Below are 20,165 nucleotides of genomic sequence, written 5' to 3'. Positions count from 1 at the left end.
CTTTTGCATGCATTTATTTGTCTTCCAATGGCAGGTTTCCATTCTAAATCATTGAAAATGTCTTCACACTCTTCACAATTTAAACCCTTTGTGTTATGAGTACATTCACATTGACCATGAACCTGTTGTAAAATAAAGTAACAATTTATATTCAAAACTATAACTCAGTTCCTAATTCTACTAAATAGCTCATAAGAAAGAAGACATAAGTACCATTTCTGGAAGATTGACATCACCAGGAGCAGCAACACATCTACTTGCATGACCATAACAAGAACAGCTACCACGAACTATCATGTCATAAATAGCATAGTAGTATTTCTCCTTAATTTCATTCCGTGAATCAAGAAGATTGTCTCCTAATGTATGAAGTTTTGTGAAATTAATTCGTAAATTAGTTATTTTTAATAAATTTTGAACTTCAGTACTGTATGGATCATGTATAGGAATATTTGGAGGAAGCACCCGGAAAATAACCTACAAAAAAAAAAAAAAAACTTAAATTAAAACAACACATAGAGAATGAAATAAAAGACTTATTTAAAAACAATAAAATTTACATGATGACAAAAATTCTTTTTACATTATTTAATATACGTACCTCGCCTTCAGTAGATGGTTCTACACCTGAATACTGAGATTCACATATAACTTCAGTAATATTTGTTCGTGGGCCACGAGGTATTCCAGGAAATGACTCAGCACAATCATAGGCAAAATACTGATAAACCTGTGGGTAAAATACATATGTAATCAAAATGCATATGCAATCAACTTTAAATGAAATCAATATAAAATTATAAAAGAGATTAAATATGATATCTATAGCTGAACTACAACCAATTCTGTAAACACCAACAGAAGAACGAGAATATTCCAAGTGATAATCAAGATTGATAGAACAAATTTTACACAAAATGGACAAAAACACATGTTAATTTGCTGTCTGCTAAAAACAAGAACTTGCAGACAGAAAGCAATGTCTTAATGAAATTTTTATTATTGAATTGTTTGCACAAAATTAAAGTCATGAATTATTTACTAGTCCTGTTTTCTTTTCTTTTTATTTTTTAGTACAATCATAAAAGCATTAAACACAAAGGTCAAAACACTGCTCCTCATTTCACAAAAGAATAAGTATAAGTTAAGAATAACTGGAAGTTTACCATAAGAAACTATATACAATAGGGTGGGCCGAAAAACCTTTTTTTTGGAAATCTATTTTTGGATAGTGTGGAAAATTTGCTATATGGGCCCATTATTACCCATAAAAAATTTCGCTAAATTTGTTTAATATTTAGCCGGCGCTATTTGACCTTGAAAAACTGAAAAAAGGGCAAAAATGCACTTTTTTCCAAAAAAAGGGGGGGGGGCAAAAATAAAATTTTGAAGCTAGTTTCGGCAAACATTAGAAGTATCTGTCAGTGAATTAGTTGAAATCCTCAAAGACTTTTATACATTTCGCTCCTTTAAGACTAAAACATGGGAAAAATGAAAAAAAAAAATTAAAAGTAGTTTCGAAATAAGTAAATACTCAAATGTTACTCAATACGTTACTTAGAAAAAAACTGAAAATTCAATCAATTTTATGCGACATTTGTACGCCAATTTTAGAAAATGCACACTCTCAAATAAAAAATAGTTACATAAGATGCTAATTTTTTAATCTTCGGTTCCAATTGTTTCTCCTAGATAATACACGGCGCTCAACAGCTTCTATTATTCTTAAGATTATTTTATAACTATTTTATATATGTTTGACTTTCTGTGTCTCATACAGCTTTAGCAGCAGATCTAACTGGCGCTTCAAATAGAGCAGTGGCTAAAATTGTTACAGCAGTTCTCGCTGATTTCAACTTAGTTTCTCCTAAACAAAACAAAAATATGTAGTCGATAAAAACAAAGTAAGGAGGGAAGTCGATAAAAAAAGGAGCGAGCTAAGAGAAAGGGATTTAAGAGCAGTTAAAGGGGCAGCTATAAAAAGTTTGTATTTTGACGGTGGCAAAGATGACACCCTTCAAAAGACATCTGGCCATCAAAAGTTAGCACCTGAAGCACATGTAGCACTGATAGAAGAACCAGGTAGCAAGTACATAGGTCATTTATCACTAACGGTGAAAGTGCAAAAGAAATTTCGCAAAGTATCATAGGCTTTGCAAGAAAGTATAATATGAGCTTGCTTAACTCATCGGTTATTGGATGCGACGGAACAAATGTAAATACGGGATGGAAAGGTGGAGTAATTCGTTTACTTAAGACATATCTCAAAAGGCCTTTTCAGTGGAACGTATATCTGCTGCATACTAATGAGTTGCCACTGAGGCATCTTATTCTGGAGTTAGGGCCACATTCATATTCTGGAGCTATCGGACAACTTCTTAGAGATTGTAAAAAAATCCGGTGGTCAAATTTGTTAAAATTGACTGCAATCTTCTGGTTTTGGACATGGAAGATATAAAAAATTTAAGTACTGAACAACAATATTTGTATAGAATCTGTCTTTCCGTAAAAATGATAGTTGTCCTTCTATCGTGTCTGACAGCAGCCCAGGCAAACTCAGTCATGCGCGATGGCAAACCGTTTCTTACGCTTGTATATAGACACTCCAACTCCATCAGAAAATCTTACAATGCTTGAAAAGAACATATGTAATGTTAGTTTATACTCAAATGTGGATTGAAATAAAAATGAAACCGGACTGCCAGTATAGTGCCCAACATTTTTGGAAAATGATTTCTCTTGCAAGGCAGTTTCCAGACAGTGTTAAGGAGATAATTTTCAAAGTTCTCTTAAATAGTGCATATTTCGCTCATCCTGAACAGCTACTGTTGACAATGTTGTTTGACTCAAGAAAATACAATCGGGAATTACCTGTTAGGCGCATTCTGAACTCCAGAAATAAGAAAACGAAAAGCTTGGATGTTGTACGATTTTTTAAGCATCCAAAACTCAATTTTGAAGCCGTTGATTATGTTGATTTAGTTGATCGGACAAACTGTGTTGTAACAGAGCCACCTCTTACAATGCATCTAAAAGACCAACAATTGAAAGAAATGTGCAAAGAATAGCCTACTTTCGAGAAATTTCCCTGTCACACGCAAGCTGTGGAACGTTGTGCGAAACTAATAACTGAAGCTGCAATAAAAGTTCGTGGTGAAACTGCCCTAGATGGATACATTCGTGCCAAACTTCAAGCTAGGAAAGAACTTCCATAAGGGACAATATTATTCCAAAAAATAATATTCATTATGCATGAGGTATTATAAATTAAATTTGAAGATTTCTTTTTCAAAATGTTATTATCTCTATATGTAATTCTAGAAAATGCGTGATACTATTGCGTGATAATAATTACTGTGATTAATAGTGCTATTTAATTAGTCTATGATTTAATTTTGAAAAATAATTTTAACGTTGGTTTTTAAAGAAATTCAATATTTTTTCATTTTTCTCCAATTTTTGATATCGGAAAGGAGCGGTTATATGCTCATCAAAATCAATGAAACACTTTATGGACTCGAACTGGCTCATTATATAACATTTTCGGTGCATTCCAGCAAAATATTTGGAATTTAGTTTTAAAAAAAAATTCGACAAAAAAATCATGTTTCTCATTTTTTTCGGTTTTTCAGTGTCAAATAGCGCCGGCTAGATATTTTTTAATATCCAAGAAATTTTTTGTGAGTGTTTACTAGCTCACTACGCAACTTTTGCGCGCTATCCAAAAATTGATTTCGAAAAATTTTTTTTTTCGACTTATTTCGGCCCACCCTAATATACAATATCCAAATCTCTTAAAAAACAGCAGTCAAATGATTTAATGTGAAAGCTGCAGAGCGGAAAAGGCTATAAATACATCCTATAAGTAAACTACAGTAAAATCTCAAAAATCTAAGTCTCAAAAGTCTAAGGTTCGGATTAATTTAGGATGCTTTATTTTGAAGTATAATTATTATAGCAAACAATGATTTACATTAAAATCTGAATATCAAAATCTTTTCAAATGGTAAAAATTCCTAACTACACAAAACTAAGTAATAAAAAGGTATTTAAAGATCTATGTTAACAGCATTCACCAAGTTGCCTAAAATATTCATTGACTACTCAAGATAAATTAGGAGATACTTGGGAGATAATAACTTGATATAGAAAAAACAGCAACTTAAAATTAACATTGTTTTGTTACAAAGAATGAATAATAAACTGCCTTTTTCAATAATTGAAAAGGGAAGTGCACAACTTGATGCTGTACAAATCTTATAGACAAAATTTAACTTTCAATGATCAACTTTTTTAATGTAATGTGAGGTAAATACTGTGCATACATATACATAACAAAACTTATCAAAATGAATTTTTTGGCTGGTTACAAGTTTACAGACATAAACAAGTTCAGATGAAAAAACTAATCCAAATTCATTAATGGGTAATTAGAACACAAATTAATGTTGAAATTTGAGTCATAAATATTTTATGAAGGCAACACTTCTTGTACAAGGCAGACAACAAGTAAAGAGTGCACATTCTAATCTTGTTCAAAGAATTTTTGGGAAAATCCAAGGTGATACAAGCCCAAATTAGCTCAGATCTTTGAGACTATACTGTAATTCATTAGTCAGTAGTTTAAATTTCTGGTGTTGATTTTTTTTCTCAAAGAATAAATTTGCAGACCTGAACATCAACAATCACTCCACTAAAGAAAACTCAACTGTAGGTTTTAAACATCAGAGAGAAAAAGAAAAATGAAAAGAAAATAACTTAACAAGAGATGGCTTACAACTATTAAAAACAAGAGTTAAACAACTCCATAAAGAGTAACTGAAACATACACAGAATTTAAAAAAAAAAAAAAAACATTCTTCTTTAACATTTTACTCCTCATGTGAAGAGTTCAACATATTAGTTTTAATGCTGGAAACACTTAAAATTAATATTAATGTAGTACATTCACAATAATTTCAAACCATTTTATGATGTGTAAAGTAACTTCTCGATAGCAATCAGATATTTAGACAATCAATTTTGAAAAAGTATTCAAAACTGCTAAATTACTCAGTTAAAAAAAAAATCTAAATAAATAAAAGAAAGTTTCATAAGAAAAAATAAGTACGATATGATTCAGCACTGTTAAATCCGTTGGCTTGAATTACCTCGGTTGAAACAGAATAAAAATTTTCGAATAGGCATGGCAAAAGGCTGTGCATGCAAGTCTTCAATAGAAAGTACGAGGCGTATTTTTAAAGTAAGTTCCGTTTTGATATAAAAAAAGAACGAGTACACATAGAGCAAAGAAATTTATTGCACAAAAATCTACCATCCTTACGCTATTTTTTGACATTGCTCCCGTGATTTTCCAAACATTTGTCATAGCATGGTACAGGTTTTTGTATACCTATTCATAGAAAATTGCCGCCTGTGTAGTCAGCCAAGGGATAACATGTTCTCTGAGCTCATTATTGCTGTTGTGCCACAGACCACCTTGGAAAGACTTTAGATGCCGAAACAAATGAAAGATGCTGCGAGCGAGGTGAGGGCAGACCAGAGGATGTTCAAAAACGCCCCAGCCAAAGCCCTGTAAGAGTCCTCATGGTTGACTAAACAGGCGGTAACTTTGTACGAATAGGTATACAAAAACCTGTACCACGCTATGACAAATGCTTGGAAAATCACGGGAGCAATGTCGAAAAATAGCGTAAGGGTGGTAGATTTTTGTGCACTAAATTACTTAGCTCTATCTGTACTCGTTCCTTTTTTATATAAAAACGGAACTTACTTTAAAAACACGCCTCGTAAAAAATTGAAGGATTTGGAAAAACCATCAGCACAAAGTAATTAATGTCTAAGAAGTAGAAGCATATAGTAGATAAAAATGAACAATGATGCAGAAGTTGGATACAATGAGATTTATAATATTCGGCAAAAACTGAGACTGAATGCATAAAAAGCTAAAGCATAATAATAACTAGAATATAGAAGTTTTCATGTCTGATTTAAGTGTGCTTTTCACTGAGAGTCTGAAAGCTTCGGATCCAATGCTAACATACGAGGAAAGTTGAATGTTATTTTACAAAATTCCTTTGAAGTTTTCGGGTCAATTTTTTTCTGAGTATTTTTCAAGCCTATGTCTGTGTCTTTTAGTTTTCACTTTTTTGATACGTCCATTCTTCGATTTTTTAAAATTCGAGAAAAAATGAATTTCTTCGAAAACGAGGTACTGTTGGACCTTTCGCTCTGTAAAAAATCTGCAAATCGTGCTATCGAAATTTTAAGAACGCCCCATCATGCAAAATATTTCCAGCTCTCTTTTGAGACTAAGTTTGAAATGATGCGACCATTTCTAAAAAAATATCGGGGTTCCAACCGTCTGAAATATTTTCGAAAAAGCTCAATTCCTCTACTAAGCCACGCCTCCCACCAGTCCCTCTTTTCTTGAGGGGAGAAACCTGGTGAGGTGTATAAGATTTACAGTCATTAGCGCAAACGACCATTTCCATTTACTACTCCCCTCTTTTCCAGAGGCATTTTTCAATGAAGGAATAAATGAGTGCTTTTGAAAGTGAATCCACATGCTTGGAAACATCTTCACGATTTGATTTGTGTTTAGAAAGGATATAGTTTTTAAAGAGTGCTTCTGAGATAATTCTTGCGAATTCTTGTGCTAAATGATCTCCTGAATCCAAATATGACCACCTTTTTCCATTCACACGTCCTGTTTTTTTGGAAATGTCGCCCGCAATTTTTTTCAGTTTCATAGCCATTATTTTTATTTGGAGGGGAAGGGATCGTTATATTATACATTAATACTTTTCTGAGGGACTAGAGAGGTGCTAATTTTGTACGCAAGAACATATGGAGAAAATTGGTTAACTCATGGGGAGTATTACCACTTATTATGTTTTTAAAATCATCAAAACCCATCCTTTTTTCTAGGGGTTTGTTTTACAATTTTTTCCCTTATTTTTGGCATAAAACCAGAGTATAGGACTCACACCTATAAGTCCTATATCCGTAAAAAAAATTTCACGTTGTAAATTTTAAAAAAAAAAAGGAAGTATCGCAGTTTGCGTAAAGTTGCATTGCAGACCTTCAGTGAAGAACCTTTCCATGTTACTCAAATTAATTCACGGATATAATTAAGATTAAAATTATCTTAAGTATGCTTATAATATAGTATTAATGAATATTTCTATTTCTGGGGATGCACTACCCCCATTACTTTTCACTACATCAAGAAAGCATAAACAATGGAGCTGGTGCGTCCAAAGAAAGATAAATATGTATATTAATTCTACTTATAAGCAAATTTAAGGGTGCTTTTCACTGAAAGTCTGAAAGCCTACGGATCCAATGTTAACCTACGGGGAAAGTTGGATGAAAGTTTTACAAATTCCTTTGAAGTTTTCATGTAAATTTTTTTTCCGAGTATTTTCCAGCCTCTGTCTGTGTCGTGTACTTTTTGCTTTTTTGAAATATCCATTCTTTGATTGTTTAAAATTCGAAAAAAAATGAATTTCATTGAAAAAGGTGGTAGGTACTGTTCGACATCTTGCTCCATAAAAAATCTGGCAAAATATTTCCAACACTCTTTTGAGACTTTTTTCGAAAAATTGCGACCATTTCTAAAAAAAAAAACGGGGTTCCAAAACCGCATTCTAAATACTTACTAGATTTTTGGAATCTATTTTTGTCTTTATTATACTATGTTACTACAAATGTAAACGCATAAAATGCTTTCCATAGCTCAACAAACATTTTTGAAAATAATTTCTCGAGCCAAACTCGTAAGAAATTCTTTACAAGGTATGTACACATTGATCATGTAATTCATAATACAGTGAAATCCATTAACAATGAACTTCAAAATCGGGGCTGAAAACTTATTTGGTTGAAATGAGTATTTCATTAAACTGATATTTGTTGTAACAGGATTTCACTGAATTTTTCTTTTGAAAACTTTCTAAGGAGAAAAATGATACATGTGTAGTTGGGAAAGCAGATGTGTTTTCCCAGGGTCGTGTCCCCCAATGGGGTCGTGTAGCGTTTCTTATTCGATCGAAACATTATTCCTACCACAGTATAGTTGGGGATGGATCGAATCTAACATAACAGTTTTGTAATGTAGGATCTAACGTAGCTCTCACAATGTTGCCAGGTTAGGTCCACACCTAGCGATACTTTACCAACATGTAGGCTACGGGATCACGGGTCCTTTACTTGGTCAAAAAAGGGTCGTAACGTGCAAAAGATTGGGAACCACTGGTTTAAATTTACAGATAATTAGAGAACTGATGGGGTAAGGGGGAGAACACTGACCATTTTGTTTTTAACTGGATGAATACACAATGTTCTAAGAATCTTTCGGTAGTCGTGTTACACTGAAATTTTCATAAGCTCAGACAAATAATTTGTCTGACATTTAAAACATTTCCCTGAAACCTAAGGTTTTTCAATTTTAGCCGGTCTTTATCAATATATATTTGTGTGTATGCACTGTGCAGTTGCGCCTGTTCATAGTGAAGTCTAAGGAACCGAACAATTTCGTTTATAGTCTCAATTTCGCTATAAAAAGGTAAACAACAAGAAGGGAACTGAACCATAAATACAATATATACGGCTTGAATATTAGTATGAAAAACCAAATTTCTAGTTGAATTTTAATTCAAAGTGTCAAAGGTCAAAGTTTTTAAATATCTTGGATAAAAAAAAACAAATACATAGCCACAAGTTTTCAATCAAGCAATGCATTTTCTACACTTATAATTTGTAGTTCAACAAAAGAATTGTTTTAGATGGGTGGAAAAACTTTTTGTCTATAAATAAATTCAATCCGTTCGTATAGGAATGCATTGAAAGCATAGAAAAATAAAGTCGAAAGAACATCAACTACGGACAAGTGAAAACAATAAGCAACCGTGGTCGCTCAAAAAAGAATATATTTGGTCTTGGTCAAGCAATAATAAGGTATTCGAGGGCGAATGATTTGTATTAGTCTCACGAAATTTTGCGCACATCTCTCAATTTTTGTTGATTTTAAATGTTAACACTTATTAACATAGAAATTACACTATTTTAAAGTACAAACGTGCAAATTAAATTACACTTGTTTTGGGGTTACTAAGAACATCTTTATCAATACATGTGTTTCTGTCTTTTACATCATTCAAAAAGTTTTTATTGGGCCTGACAGATTTGTTTTCCATGTTCAAGAGTTGTTTGAGTCACCCTAATTTTGCTAATAGTTTAAAATTTCCCCAGGAAGACGAGAAGAGATCAAAAAAAGAAAAATTAGAGCAATAAATGTTAGTATACTCAACAATTTATAAATTCTGCTTCATGAATACTTTTATACAAAAAGAGAAAAATTAAATTGAAATATTTTTTAAATTTAAAGGATAGTATACTAATGTGTGTGATTTGCAAATGTCGGATTATATTTTCAATTCTGATATTTTTTTCTGAATATAAATTACGTATGTAAGACATTGTTCACGTTCTTACGAGCAAACAATTGACCTAAGTAGGGAAAAAGCGAATCCGGAAATATTCCGCGTAATTGTTATGATTGTTTGATTGATTGCAATAATTTGCATCAATGAAAGTTTGATTGAGTGCAGCTATCAAGTTTAGGACTTCGTTTGCACGAAGCTCTCAACTTTGTGTGGTAATAAAGAGGTTTCATTTAATTTCGAAATGCACCCATGAATGAATTTTCTGAAAATTGTGCTTTTAGCCGTTGCTTTTCTCACCATAGTATCTGCAGAAAGGAAAGCATTTCTGGTTATTGTTATTATTACTATTTTGAATCGCAGAAAGCAATGCATAACTAATGTAACCAAAAATTGAAAACCATTAGAAGAAAAAAGACCTGAGAAGAAAAAAAATCAAAAAATATTTAAAAAGTTATTCTATTCCTCCCAACATTTTGCATTTGAATAATTTGAAGTACATTGTTCCAAGTGTACTGCAAGTAAACTGCAGCTTGTATTTTTAATTTAAGTACATTATTGCAATTCCCTGTTGCTCGTGTAATTCCACCCACGAAATGTATTTTCAAATGTTCTCAAACATCATATAACTGCGTGCTTCGAAAATACACTTCAATAAAAGACTTACCAACTACTTATTATTATAGCCTGTTGCACTTTTCGTCTGATGCGTAAAATATTATTATTATTAATATTATTATTATTATTGAAAAAGAATTTCAATTTTAAGAAGTGTATTAATTCTTTAGTCTTGTGTATGATGCTCTAGTCACCATGCTGATTATCTATATTTTTGCGAGATGATTTGTTTACTGATAGTAAACAAATGCAGCCTTGTGCATGAAGAATCACCGGAAAAATATAAATAAATATCTAAAATATTAATTGATTAATTAACAAAAATGTCAGTTCAGCATTGCATATCCTTCATCGAATTGCAGAAGTATTCCTTTTTCAACCATATATATATATATATATATATATATATATATATATATATATATATATACTAAAAATAGCGGGATCCCCCCTCCCCCTCTTTGAAATGTAACCATATCCTAATCAGAAATTGTTTTCTGATTACGCCATTTCTGCCGTCCTCCCAATAATTAAAAATAAAATCAGCATCGCTCCACCTCTTGACTGTAAATATCTGATAACCGATATGAAATCATTCCTCCTCACACCTCACCCTTTTTTTCCGGGACTACACCACAGTTTTACACTAAGCTTATACCTCTTATGTTTTCCTTTTTTATATATAATCATATCCTAACGCAAAAAATTGCATTATTTAATTAAACTTCAGACAAGAAACAAATTAGCTTTATGAACGAAATAAGATTCGGACATGGTAATTGAGAACATCGTTTAAAAAAAAATAAGACAAATCGTTTTTCCTGTTCAATTTATGATAAATTTTCATTTCATTCATCAATTTTCATGAATATAAAATCTGGGAACGCATATCCAAAAAACAAAACTTTGTTTCAAAAATTACCGCAGACCCTTTGGTACTGACTCTATTTTCTATTATGTGCAACCTTCGCGTCGGTACTGTTCAAGCGGGGTTTTGGCCGCCAGCTAATTTCTTTGATTGTTCTTCACGACGGGGGTCGTTTAGGGGATCCTTTCCCTCCAGAACAATGACAGCTGTGACAGGTCACGTGTTCATGCCTTACATCGATTACCGTCCACTCCATTGGCCGTTGAAGTGTCAATCACTTGATTGAGGTTCACTCCCGTCGTTCAAGGAAGAAAGCCATTTACACCCTAACTTCAATGTTTTCCCTCACTGAAGAGCAGCCTTAACAGAGCTGACAGGCATTATAATGCAATATGAAATATTATAATAGTAGAGTTAAACTATTTTTTTAATACCGTTTTTTTTTTCTTACTTTCATTTTAAGTCAAATCTTGGAACTGACACTGTTTGAAAAAAAAAGGGATTTTGGTAAAAATAAAGTAGAAATTGGGTGGAAAGTGGAGGATTTCCATCCCTAGCCTTGTCCAAGTGAAATTAACTTTAAAAATGCTACTGGTATAAAATCTGACTTAGGTTGACCTACCCTCATTAAGTTTCTCCTAAGTTTTATGTAAAAATGTAGATATTATTACAAACTCAAAGATATTAAGGTCAAATCATAGGTGTTTCGCAATTTCAAGTTTCTGTAATTGAGAAATTCTACAGATTCTCTGCAGATTATTTAAATAAGTAGATTTAAAGTTCCTACAAATAGCGCTTATTCAAGTCAAAGCTTGAAATGTTTGTGGAAAAAAGATTATGTGATGCCTCCAGTGGTGTTCCCAGCAAGGATGAAACCCAGGGTGGTAACTTGTGCAATCAATGTCTGCATAAATTGCATTTACCTTTTCAGAGACGTTCCAAAAAAATTTTAGTTTTTAATTTTCAAACAAGACCTGGGTTGTTACATTTATGTTTTAAAAATGTTTAAATAGATTTAGTACTGTGAAATATTTTTGTATGTGAGAAAACCTTACCCTCCATGTTGCTCCATAGTCATGAGATCGTTCTATAAGCATTGCAGCAGGTCGGAATGTTTTAAATGTAATGATGAGATGAGTAAAATGAAATTCTCGATGCAAATCTAAACGAATTGTTACATTCTCTTTTCCATTTTCAGATTGCCACCACGTCCGGCCTTTCGACTTTTTGCCAATTCTGAAAGAAAAATATTTTATTATAAGACATTAAACGTCAAAAAAATCAATAAATGATCCAATTTTAATCAGGTACAGCAGGGTCTCCAACCTTTTATATTCAAGGGCCAAGTTGTAAGTTTTTAGAAACAAAGTGGGCTCACAAGCTTACAATATTTCAGTTCCAATGGTGTAGTTAGCGCTAATAGCCCCCCCCCCCCCCCCCATACACCCATAATGTTTTTGTTTTAACAAGTTTTTGAGATTTTCTGGGCTCAGTTTTCTTTTAAAATGTTTAACCCTCCTAGCGGCAGGAGCACGCCCACTCAATGCTAAATCCCGTAAAACAGCACAAGTATACTTAGGCTTGCCACTAGGAGGGTTAACAGGAAGCATATTATCAAATTTAAAAATTTTGTAAGCTTCCCTTGGCAGTAGGTAGAAGTCCCCTGAGTTATAGTTATCAAGCTCACATGATTATTTTCGAGCAGACAACAATTGGAAGAAAGAAAAAAATCAGGAAAACTAATTTTTTCATGATAGATATACAACTGAAATAAAATTTCTTTTCTGTATTGTTCAGTCTCAACCAGCAAAGTATTACTATGCAACTACTTATGATTAAATGCATATTAAAAATGTACGTTATGCATAATTTTAATAGTTTCCTCAGCATTGACCTCATATACTGACAGCTCAGCTATGACATTCAGAGATTGCAGGTTTGCCTTTGTTTAGGGTTATCAGTCCAGAAAAGCCCTAACCTATCTGGAGGCAGATGCCCACTCATTGAAGCTAAAATTATCTGTATACTGGTAGCTAAAATTAATTTAGCACACATTAGAGAGTCTGCAAGTATGGCACAGCTCATCTTGTACAGCGAAGGTAAAATCTTAGTCAATAAACTATAAGTTAGTTGGGACTAAAGCAGAAATACAAGCATATAATGACAGCAGAGTTATAACATTCAGAGACTGCAGTTCTGCCCTGCTGGAAATTGCAGTCTCTGAATGTTCAACTTTGAGATCACACGAACTTAAGTTATTTATTGTCAACTTAAATCCTTTAACATAAAAATTCAACCTTTTATGACTATTTAACCAAAGGAAACAGCCTTAAAATTGAGGAGTAACTGCTTGTTTCTATGACAGTCAAAATCGTTACACCCCCATTTTTGAAACCTTATAAGCAATACAATGGAACTGTACTAGCATTTCAAAATATGTAAATTGACTAAGAAAAAAAAATATTACCTGGACACAATTGACTCAATTCCATGGTATTTGTGCCTTTCATGGCTGTCTTTCACATGAGGTGCACTATGACAATGAAAACACTTCTTACGCTCTTTTAAATGACTAACAATACAATAACGTTCTACACCCTTTGTCCCACAAGTAGAAGATGCAAAAAGATCTCTTTCTCTTCCAATCAGAAGATTACCAGTTGCTGGATAACAGCTGGAATCTTCACATGCTTGAGGTGAAGGATATGATCCTTGAGAAAAGATGCCTACAAAATAAAAGTAAATATTATGAAGAATTTATATCAGTGATGCAATTATATTGAAAGATAAAATAGCAATGAAAATAGGGAACACTATATACAAATACACATTTAAAATATAGCAGAAGTCAAGAAAAGTGCAATTTGTTTTGTTGAAACTTTTAAACTGAAGCATAAAAGAAGACCAAAACATGACTACAACTTTACAATGTATCTTCATAATGAGAAAAAAATTATGAAAATTGAACTTAAGTTCATAGTACTTTTATATTTTAAAGTAAATATCATTATAGAATGAAAAAAACTTATCAGTTTTCAAATAGCAAAACAGGAAGATTGTTGATAAATGTTTTTAAATATGGAAAAAGGCCAGTAATGTATTCCTTTCTGATTAAAGGACTAGAAACAGAATTATTTCAGAGAATGGCAAAAACTAAGCTGTTTAAATTTAAATTACTTTGATTAAGAATACAACGGTGCCATTCTATTATACTGCACTGTGGTAATTTCAAAATGTACTTGGGACTTCCAAGAATGTTAAAATATGAAATGAGTATCTATGGGCATATTTTAAAGCCACATTGCATTTTCTCTAATTTAACAAGTTTATGATTTTCCCCCCAAATAATTTCTCTTTTTTTAACATCAAATATTATGGTTATTTTTCTTCTGAGGAAAATTATTTTCTCTAAGGATCTTTTTCACGAAGTTAAAAGTACAATATACAATTCAACCATTTCAAAATAAAAAGGTAACTTTTGACGCATATTTAAAATTGAAATACTCAAGTGTGTCAGATTTTTATACAGAAGGTTTAGCTTGATGTTCCAGTCATGGTAGCCTAAAATCTGATGATTATTTAGAGGGGTATTATTAATCTGACAGCTAGAAAAAAAATCATGCACGTCATACCTACTAACCAATGAAGTACTTCGTTTCAGCTGTCTAGTCACCCGTCACCTCTCCGTGGTCAAGCTTTAACCGTACCGTAGTTTTGTAATCAGCTGTAATCGCTTACTGCGCATATGCATGTTTTGAACTTGATAGATGATTTTTATTTCTTTGGCTCGCAGAAAACAGCAGATTATATATTTTCCATGATTCTTGTATATATTAAAAAAAAAAAACCAACAGCACTCCAGAATGTCTAGACAACATTTCTTTTTGCAGCTTTGTAATCTTCCCACACCCTTACGTCAAGCTCAGTTTATCAGACTTTCTAAAATGTACACTTTTTAGCTAGTAATTAACCCACCTTATTTTGATCTGACTCTCTTCAATAAATCTGATTTTTTTTTAAAAAACTAATCTAACAGGCTGTCTTAGATGCATCCACCAACAAAAAGGGCCAACATTATTTGGTGTAGGTACTCGTCAAGATGTAAGGCATCTCCTCTATGTTTATCTGATGTGCTCAAGCAAATCCCCAAAAACTCTTTGGGCTCCCCTACTATAACCTTTGTTTAAAAGTATGTAGGAATCCAAGGGAACTTCATACATTGAACTATTTAAATTCACCATTTGCATGCCTTTTGTAATCAGCGCCATTTACCAGTAAAAACTAGTACTTCTTGCTTGGAGGAAAAAAAAAGAAGAGAAAATTAACATCTTACTTTTTTTTTCTCTTTTAATTAAAGTTTTTGGTTGCCACAAATATGTTTTTCAAAACAATAATTATTAAATAAAAACAAAAAACCCGACAGCGTTAAAAAAAAAAAAAAAAAAAAAAATATATATATATATATATATATATATATATATATAAGCCCAGTAGTTTAAAATTTTATTCAGTACTACTGAATAAAATTTTAAACCACTATAGAACCACTGAAATAGTTCTATAATCGATACACACATAAGACAAATCATAAATTCAAAAGCAGAATAGAAGAATCAACAGTCGGGGCCCATTCCTTTTTAAATCAAGGAACCCCGTAAAATTTGAATGGGGCCGAACTGTTGATCCTTTTATTCTGCTTTTGAATTTATGATTTGTCTTATGTGTGTATCGATATTATAGAACTATTTCAATGGTGTAGTTATTCAGTAGTACTGAATAAAATTTTAAACTATTGGGCTTATATTTTTTCTTTATTTTTGGTTTTTACGCAGTCGGGTTTTTTGTTTTTATTTAATAATTATTTTTATTTTACACTTTTTAGTTAATATTCATTGACTTAGTTATTATGATTATAAGACGGTAAATTTTGAAATCTTGTCATTTCATTGAGAGGTTTTATATCGTGAGGTTTATTAAGTAACTTGCAGCAATCTAAACTACTGATCATTTTAACTCGGCTTGAAGCTACATGTGCCTGACCTTTAGCAAAAATATACCAACTAAAGTCAACCACATCACCGCTAAAAAACAGCCTGTATAACTCATGATCACGCGAAATCGAAAACATTGTCAAATGTACATGTTGCAAAACTCAGTCCCTTGAATCAACGCAACAACAAATGCAACATGTTAAAGATTTAAATGGAATTTGTAGGCTTAGTAAACAAAAAATTCACTGTCACTTTATCGTTCACTGTGTCGCACGCAGGTAGCATGCAACATGATCGCGAAATGACAAAATGGCGACTGATTGAATGATATGGTGAATTTTGATTAATGTCATATGTTTAGTGACTCTCCCAAGGTTAAGACAAATAGATTGACGTAGGAATCATCAAAACTGGCCAAGGCGTTTAGCCTGTACAATGCCACATAGGAACAAACATACATACATAGACTGATAATCACATTACCCTCCTTTGCGTCGCTCACGTGCAGTGGGGTAAAAAGGCATGATATTTAAAATAAAATAAAGTGGAAAAAGTGACCAAAGGTATCATTGAAACTGACCATCTCAGTCAAAAATGTTCGAAGTTATCAACTGGGACCACAAATGGATGAAAATTGGGGTAATGTGGTCTCCGAACATAGCCAAAGAAACCTAAAATTATGGTTCTGGAATCTTAATTTTGGAAAAATTCTAGTACAAGGCTTATCCGGAATATCACTCCTCAAACAACATGGAAGAACACCCAAAATTATATTTTTAGAACTTCAATTCCTAAAAATTGCATGTGGATTCCTAAACCCATCACTAAAGAGAGCCTGCCCTTTACATCACTATCATGACCCTTTACATCACTAAAGAGAGCCTGCAATTTCGAAAAATTTCAGGGAAGAGCTCTAAACAATACCCTTTTCTGTAACGTCATCAAAGGTGGATAAAAAATATTTTTAGGACTTTAATTTCTTAAAATTTCTGTAAGAAAGCTTGGAACATCCTCCCCCTTAACTTCATGTATTATTGTCTGAAATTCATTTTTAAAACTTCAATCCCCAAAAAAAACTCTTTGACCCCTTTTCCAATGTTTCCAAAGATAGCTCAAGATCGTGTCCTCTCTTGGGACGGCCCTAGGGGTGCCCACCTAGGGCGGTCATGGCGCAATTTAGGGGGAGTGTTTTGAGGGGTATTTTGCTCATTTTTAGAGGGCTCTTGCTTTTGGGGGGGGTCTTCACAATATTTAGGAGTAACTGCTTGTTTCTATGACAGTCAAAATCGTTACACCTCCATTTTTGAAACCTTATAAGCAATAAAATGGAACTGTATTAGCATTTCAAGATATGTAAGTTGACTAAGAAAAAAAAATATTACTACCACTTACTTAAGGGTTCACCCCTGCCCTTAACACTTAACAGGGGAGGTGCGGTCTCACAGACTGCTCAAAAGTTCATCTGATCACCACTATTTTATTTTCAGTCCGATTGAATGGTTTTACCCAATAGCTTCTTGTTTTGTGACCTTTAACATCCCCCTTGCTTATCAGTATCTTTAGGCAAGTGCCTCTGGTTTAAATTTCATTGCATTCTGTAGAAGCAGTCTGTGAGACCGCACCTCCTCTTCAGTGTCACGGTTGTAGTAGACGTGGCTCTTAACGTTACATCCGCGGATAAAGGTTCATTTATCTTATCCGCATAATGCGGAAAAGATGCAAAATATTCTAGATGAGGTTGAGATGTGTCTGAAATGTTTACAAACGTTACGCAATGATGTTCTAGGGACAATGAAGGTTGAATCATTCCTCAAAATACGACGCGAAATAATAATAGTTAAAGGGGTATCGAAACTTTCCCGTAACATGATATAATCAATTTTCTGGTACTAAAATGTTCTGAATATATTAAACAACTAAAATAAAATCAATAATAAATAACAGATTCATCTTTATTACAAGTACATAGTTATTTACTGCAGCATATGATTTTTTTCAAAAAATCTTAAGACTGTAGCAAATATTCCTCGGAAAAGGCATATTTCGATTCAAAATTCAAAAATATTTTCCCCCCATGCTAATAAGAGTTCAAATAACATCTTGGCAAAATTACAGGAATGTATCTTAATTACACGATTTTTGAAAAATTCATAAATAGAGCGGTCCCTGAGACCTCACGTCCCCAGTTACGTCCTACTTTTTCACCTCCCCTGTTATGGGTTAAGGGGGGTGGGTACCCCTGATACATATATATATATATATGTATAGGTGAGTGCTGGCTTCATTTATTAATTATTTTTTTGTTCTTCCTTTAATATTTTGTGCATTCGTATGGTATTTTATTTAAATCTTAAAATTTATCATAAGTTATATATACAAGGTGTATCCGGAAAGTAAGAACCGTTTCGTTCTAATGCCGCTGCAGCGCTGCTGTCGGCGCTCAGTGCATGCATACTTGTTTCCTCTGTTCATCGGCTACAAACTCACACCATTACGGTTGATTTGTCTTGTGTTTTGCGTTTACTGTGGCCGTACATAATGTTTAAAAAAATCGATGATCCCACCGACTGTGACTTTGAGGAATCTTCGGCAAGCTATTCAAAACAAACGTAGAGGAATGCTCTGTGAAGGAATTGTGTTGCTGCATGACAATGCTCGGCCCCATACTGCTCGTGACACTCAAAGACTAATTGAACAGTTCTGTTGGGAGCAGTTTAATCACCCGCCGTACAGCCCAGACTTGGCACCATCTGATTTCCACTTGTTCCTGCACATGAAACGAGAACTTGGAGGTAGGCGCTTTGCTTGTGATGACGATGCAAAAAACGCTGTAAATTTATGGCTCTCTTCATTGGCGGCAAGTTTCTTTGAGGCAGGTATAAATAAGCTGGTGAGCCGCTACGACAAGTGCCTCAACAATGGTGGAAACTATGTTGAAAAATAATTTAAGGTATGATCTTTCATGTAAACATTAAATAATCTTTAAAAAAAAATTTATAGCTTTTTTTTTCAAAACGGTACTTACTTTCCGGATACGCCTCGTATATATATATATATATATATATATACAGGGTGGGGCAGAAATAACGTCCATATTTCAACTGTGAAATAACATAGCAATAATAAAAGCCTATTGAAAAATGTTTCTTTTCTTGTGAAATACCAATATTTACTATTTATATAGCTTACCCTGAATCATTTTGTTTTGAATATGAAATCTTCTAAACGCATACCTTCCTTCCAATGCATCTCCCCTCAGTTCTTCATTACCTCATTGAGACATTTAGGTGATATTGCTGCGATTTCTTTGAAGATGTAACTTTGATTTTGTATCATGTTCTTGCCTTACATTGGTTGGCTTTTGCCTTCAAATATCCCACAATAAAAAATTGTAAGTAGCAAGATCAAAAAAACAGGTAGGCTATGAAATGTCATCCCGTAATGAAATCAGGTGCCCAGGAAACAATTGAGATATCATGGCTCAGAAATCAGCAGCACAGCACACTATACAGTAACATATTTTAGTTGCAAAGGATCTATTGAGAATAAATCCGTAGAGAACTATTTTTTATCCAATATCTAAAATTTTGTTTGTTGATGCAGAAAAGTGTCAAATGAAAGGGTTCTTTTGCCACTCGAGATTAATGTGGCAGAGGTACAGGCATATTTTTCGTCTAATGAGGGCTGTGTTTTTAGGCTATTTATATTTAGCCTTTAGCAGACCTAGTGTGATCCCGCGATACGGCACTCAGTCTTTGATGTGCCACCATTAAGGCGCAGATGTCAATGGCAGAGATAATTTGGATGCCCAATTTCCACCAGATAGAGACACCTGGGCTCTCTTTGATATGAAATTTGCACTAAGAATTTAAATCTTGCCAAGGGAATTCGAAGCCAAACGAATACCCAAGGGGGATCTTTTACATCCCGCATAATCATACACTAAGTGTCCAAAAAAAAAGTCGCGGTCGAATTTTAAAAGTTCCAATTTTGAAAGAAGGTGATTCGATGAGTATTACAGATATTTGCATAAATCTTTGCTTGATGCAAGCTTAAAATGCGGGCGTTGCACTAGAAGACTGTTTAGTTTGAAGTAAGCTTGGCTGGAATCGGTAGTTGTGTTCGAGGAAGTGATGTAACAGAGTTCAAAAAGGGGCAAATTGTTAGCCTGTACTAAATTGGGACAAAATGCAAAAACATAGTTGAAATTAGTGGTATAGGATTGTGAACTGTTCAAAGCAT

The 20,165-nt window shown here is 33.3% G+C and overlaps 1 protein-coding gene across 1 annotated transcript in view; it reads right to left on the bottom strand.

Annotated features, from left to right (window-relative positions):
* Positions 1-20,165, bottom strand: part of LOC129231294 (laminin subunit beta-1-like) — a 103,753-nt gene that overhangs the window by 63,363 nt on the left and 20,225 nt on the right. Inside the window, exons 3-7 of the mRNA XM_054865582.1 lie at positions 13,400-13,658; positions 11,988-12,168; positions 602-730; positions 214-477; positions 2-122 (exon numbers count right to left, since the gene is read on the bottom strand). Of these exons, the coding sequence (XP_054721557.1) occupies positions 2-122; positions 214-477; positions 602-730; positions 11,988-12,168; positions 13,400-13,658 (954 nt within the window). The remainder of the gene's footprint in view (position 1; positions 123-213; positions 478-601; positions 731-11,987; positions 12,169-13,399; positions 13,659-20,165) is intronic.

Source organism: Uloborus diversus, chromosome 10, assembly GCF_026930045.1.
Source record: "Uloborus diversus isolate 005 chromosome 10, Udiv.v.3.1, whole genome shotgun sequence".
Classification (NCBI taxonomy): Eukaryota; Metazoa; Arthropoda; class Arachnida; order Araneae; family Uloboridae; genus Uloborus; species Uloborus diversus.
Note: the sequence above shows the minus strand (reverse complement) of the source record. Positions and strands in the feature narration are given on the sequence as shown.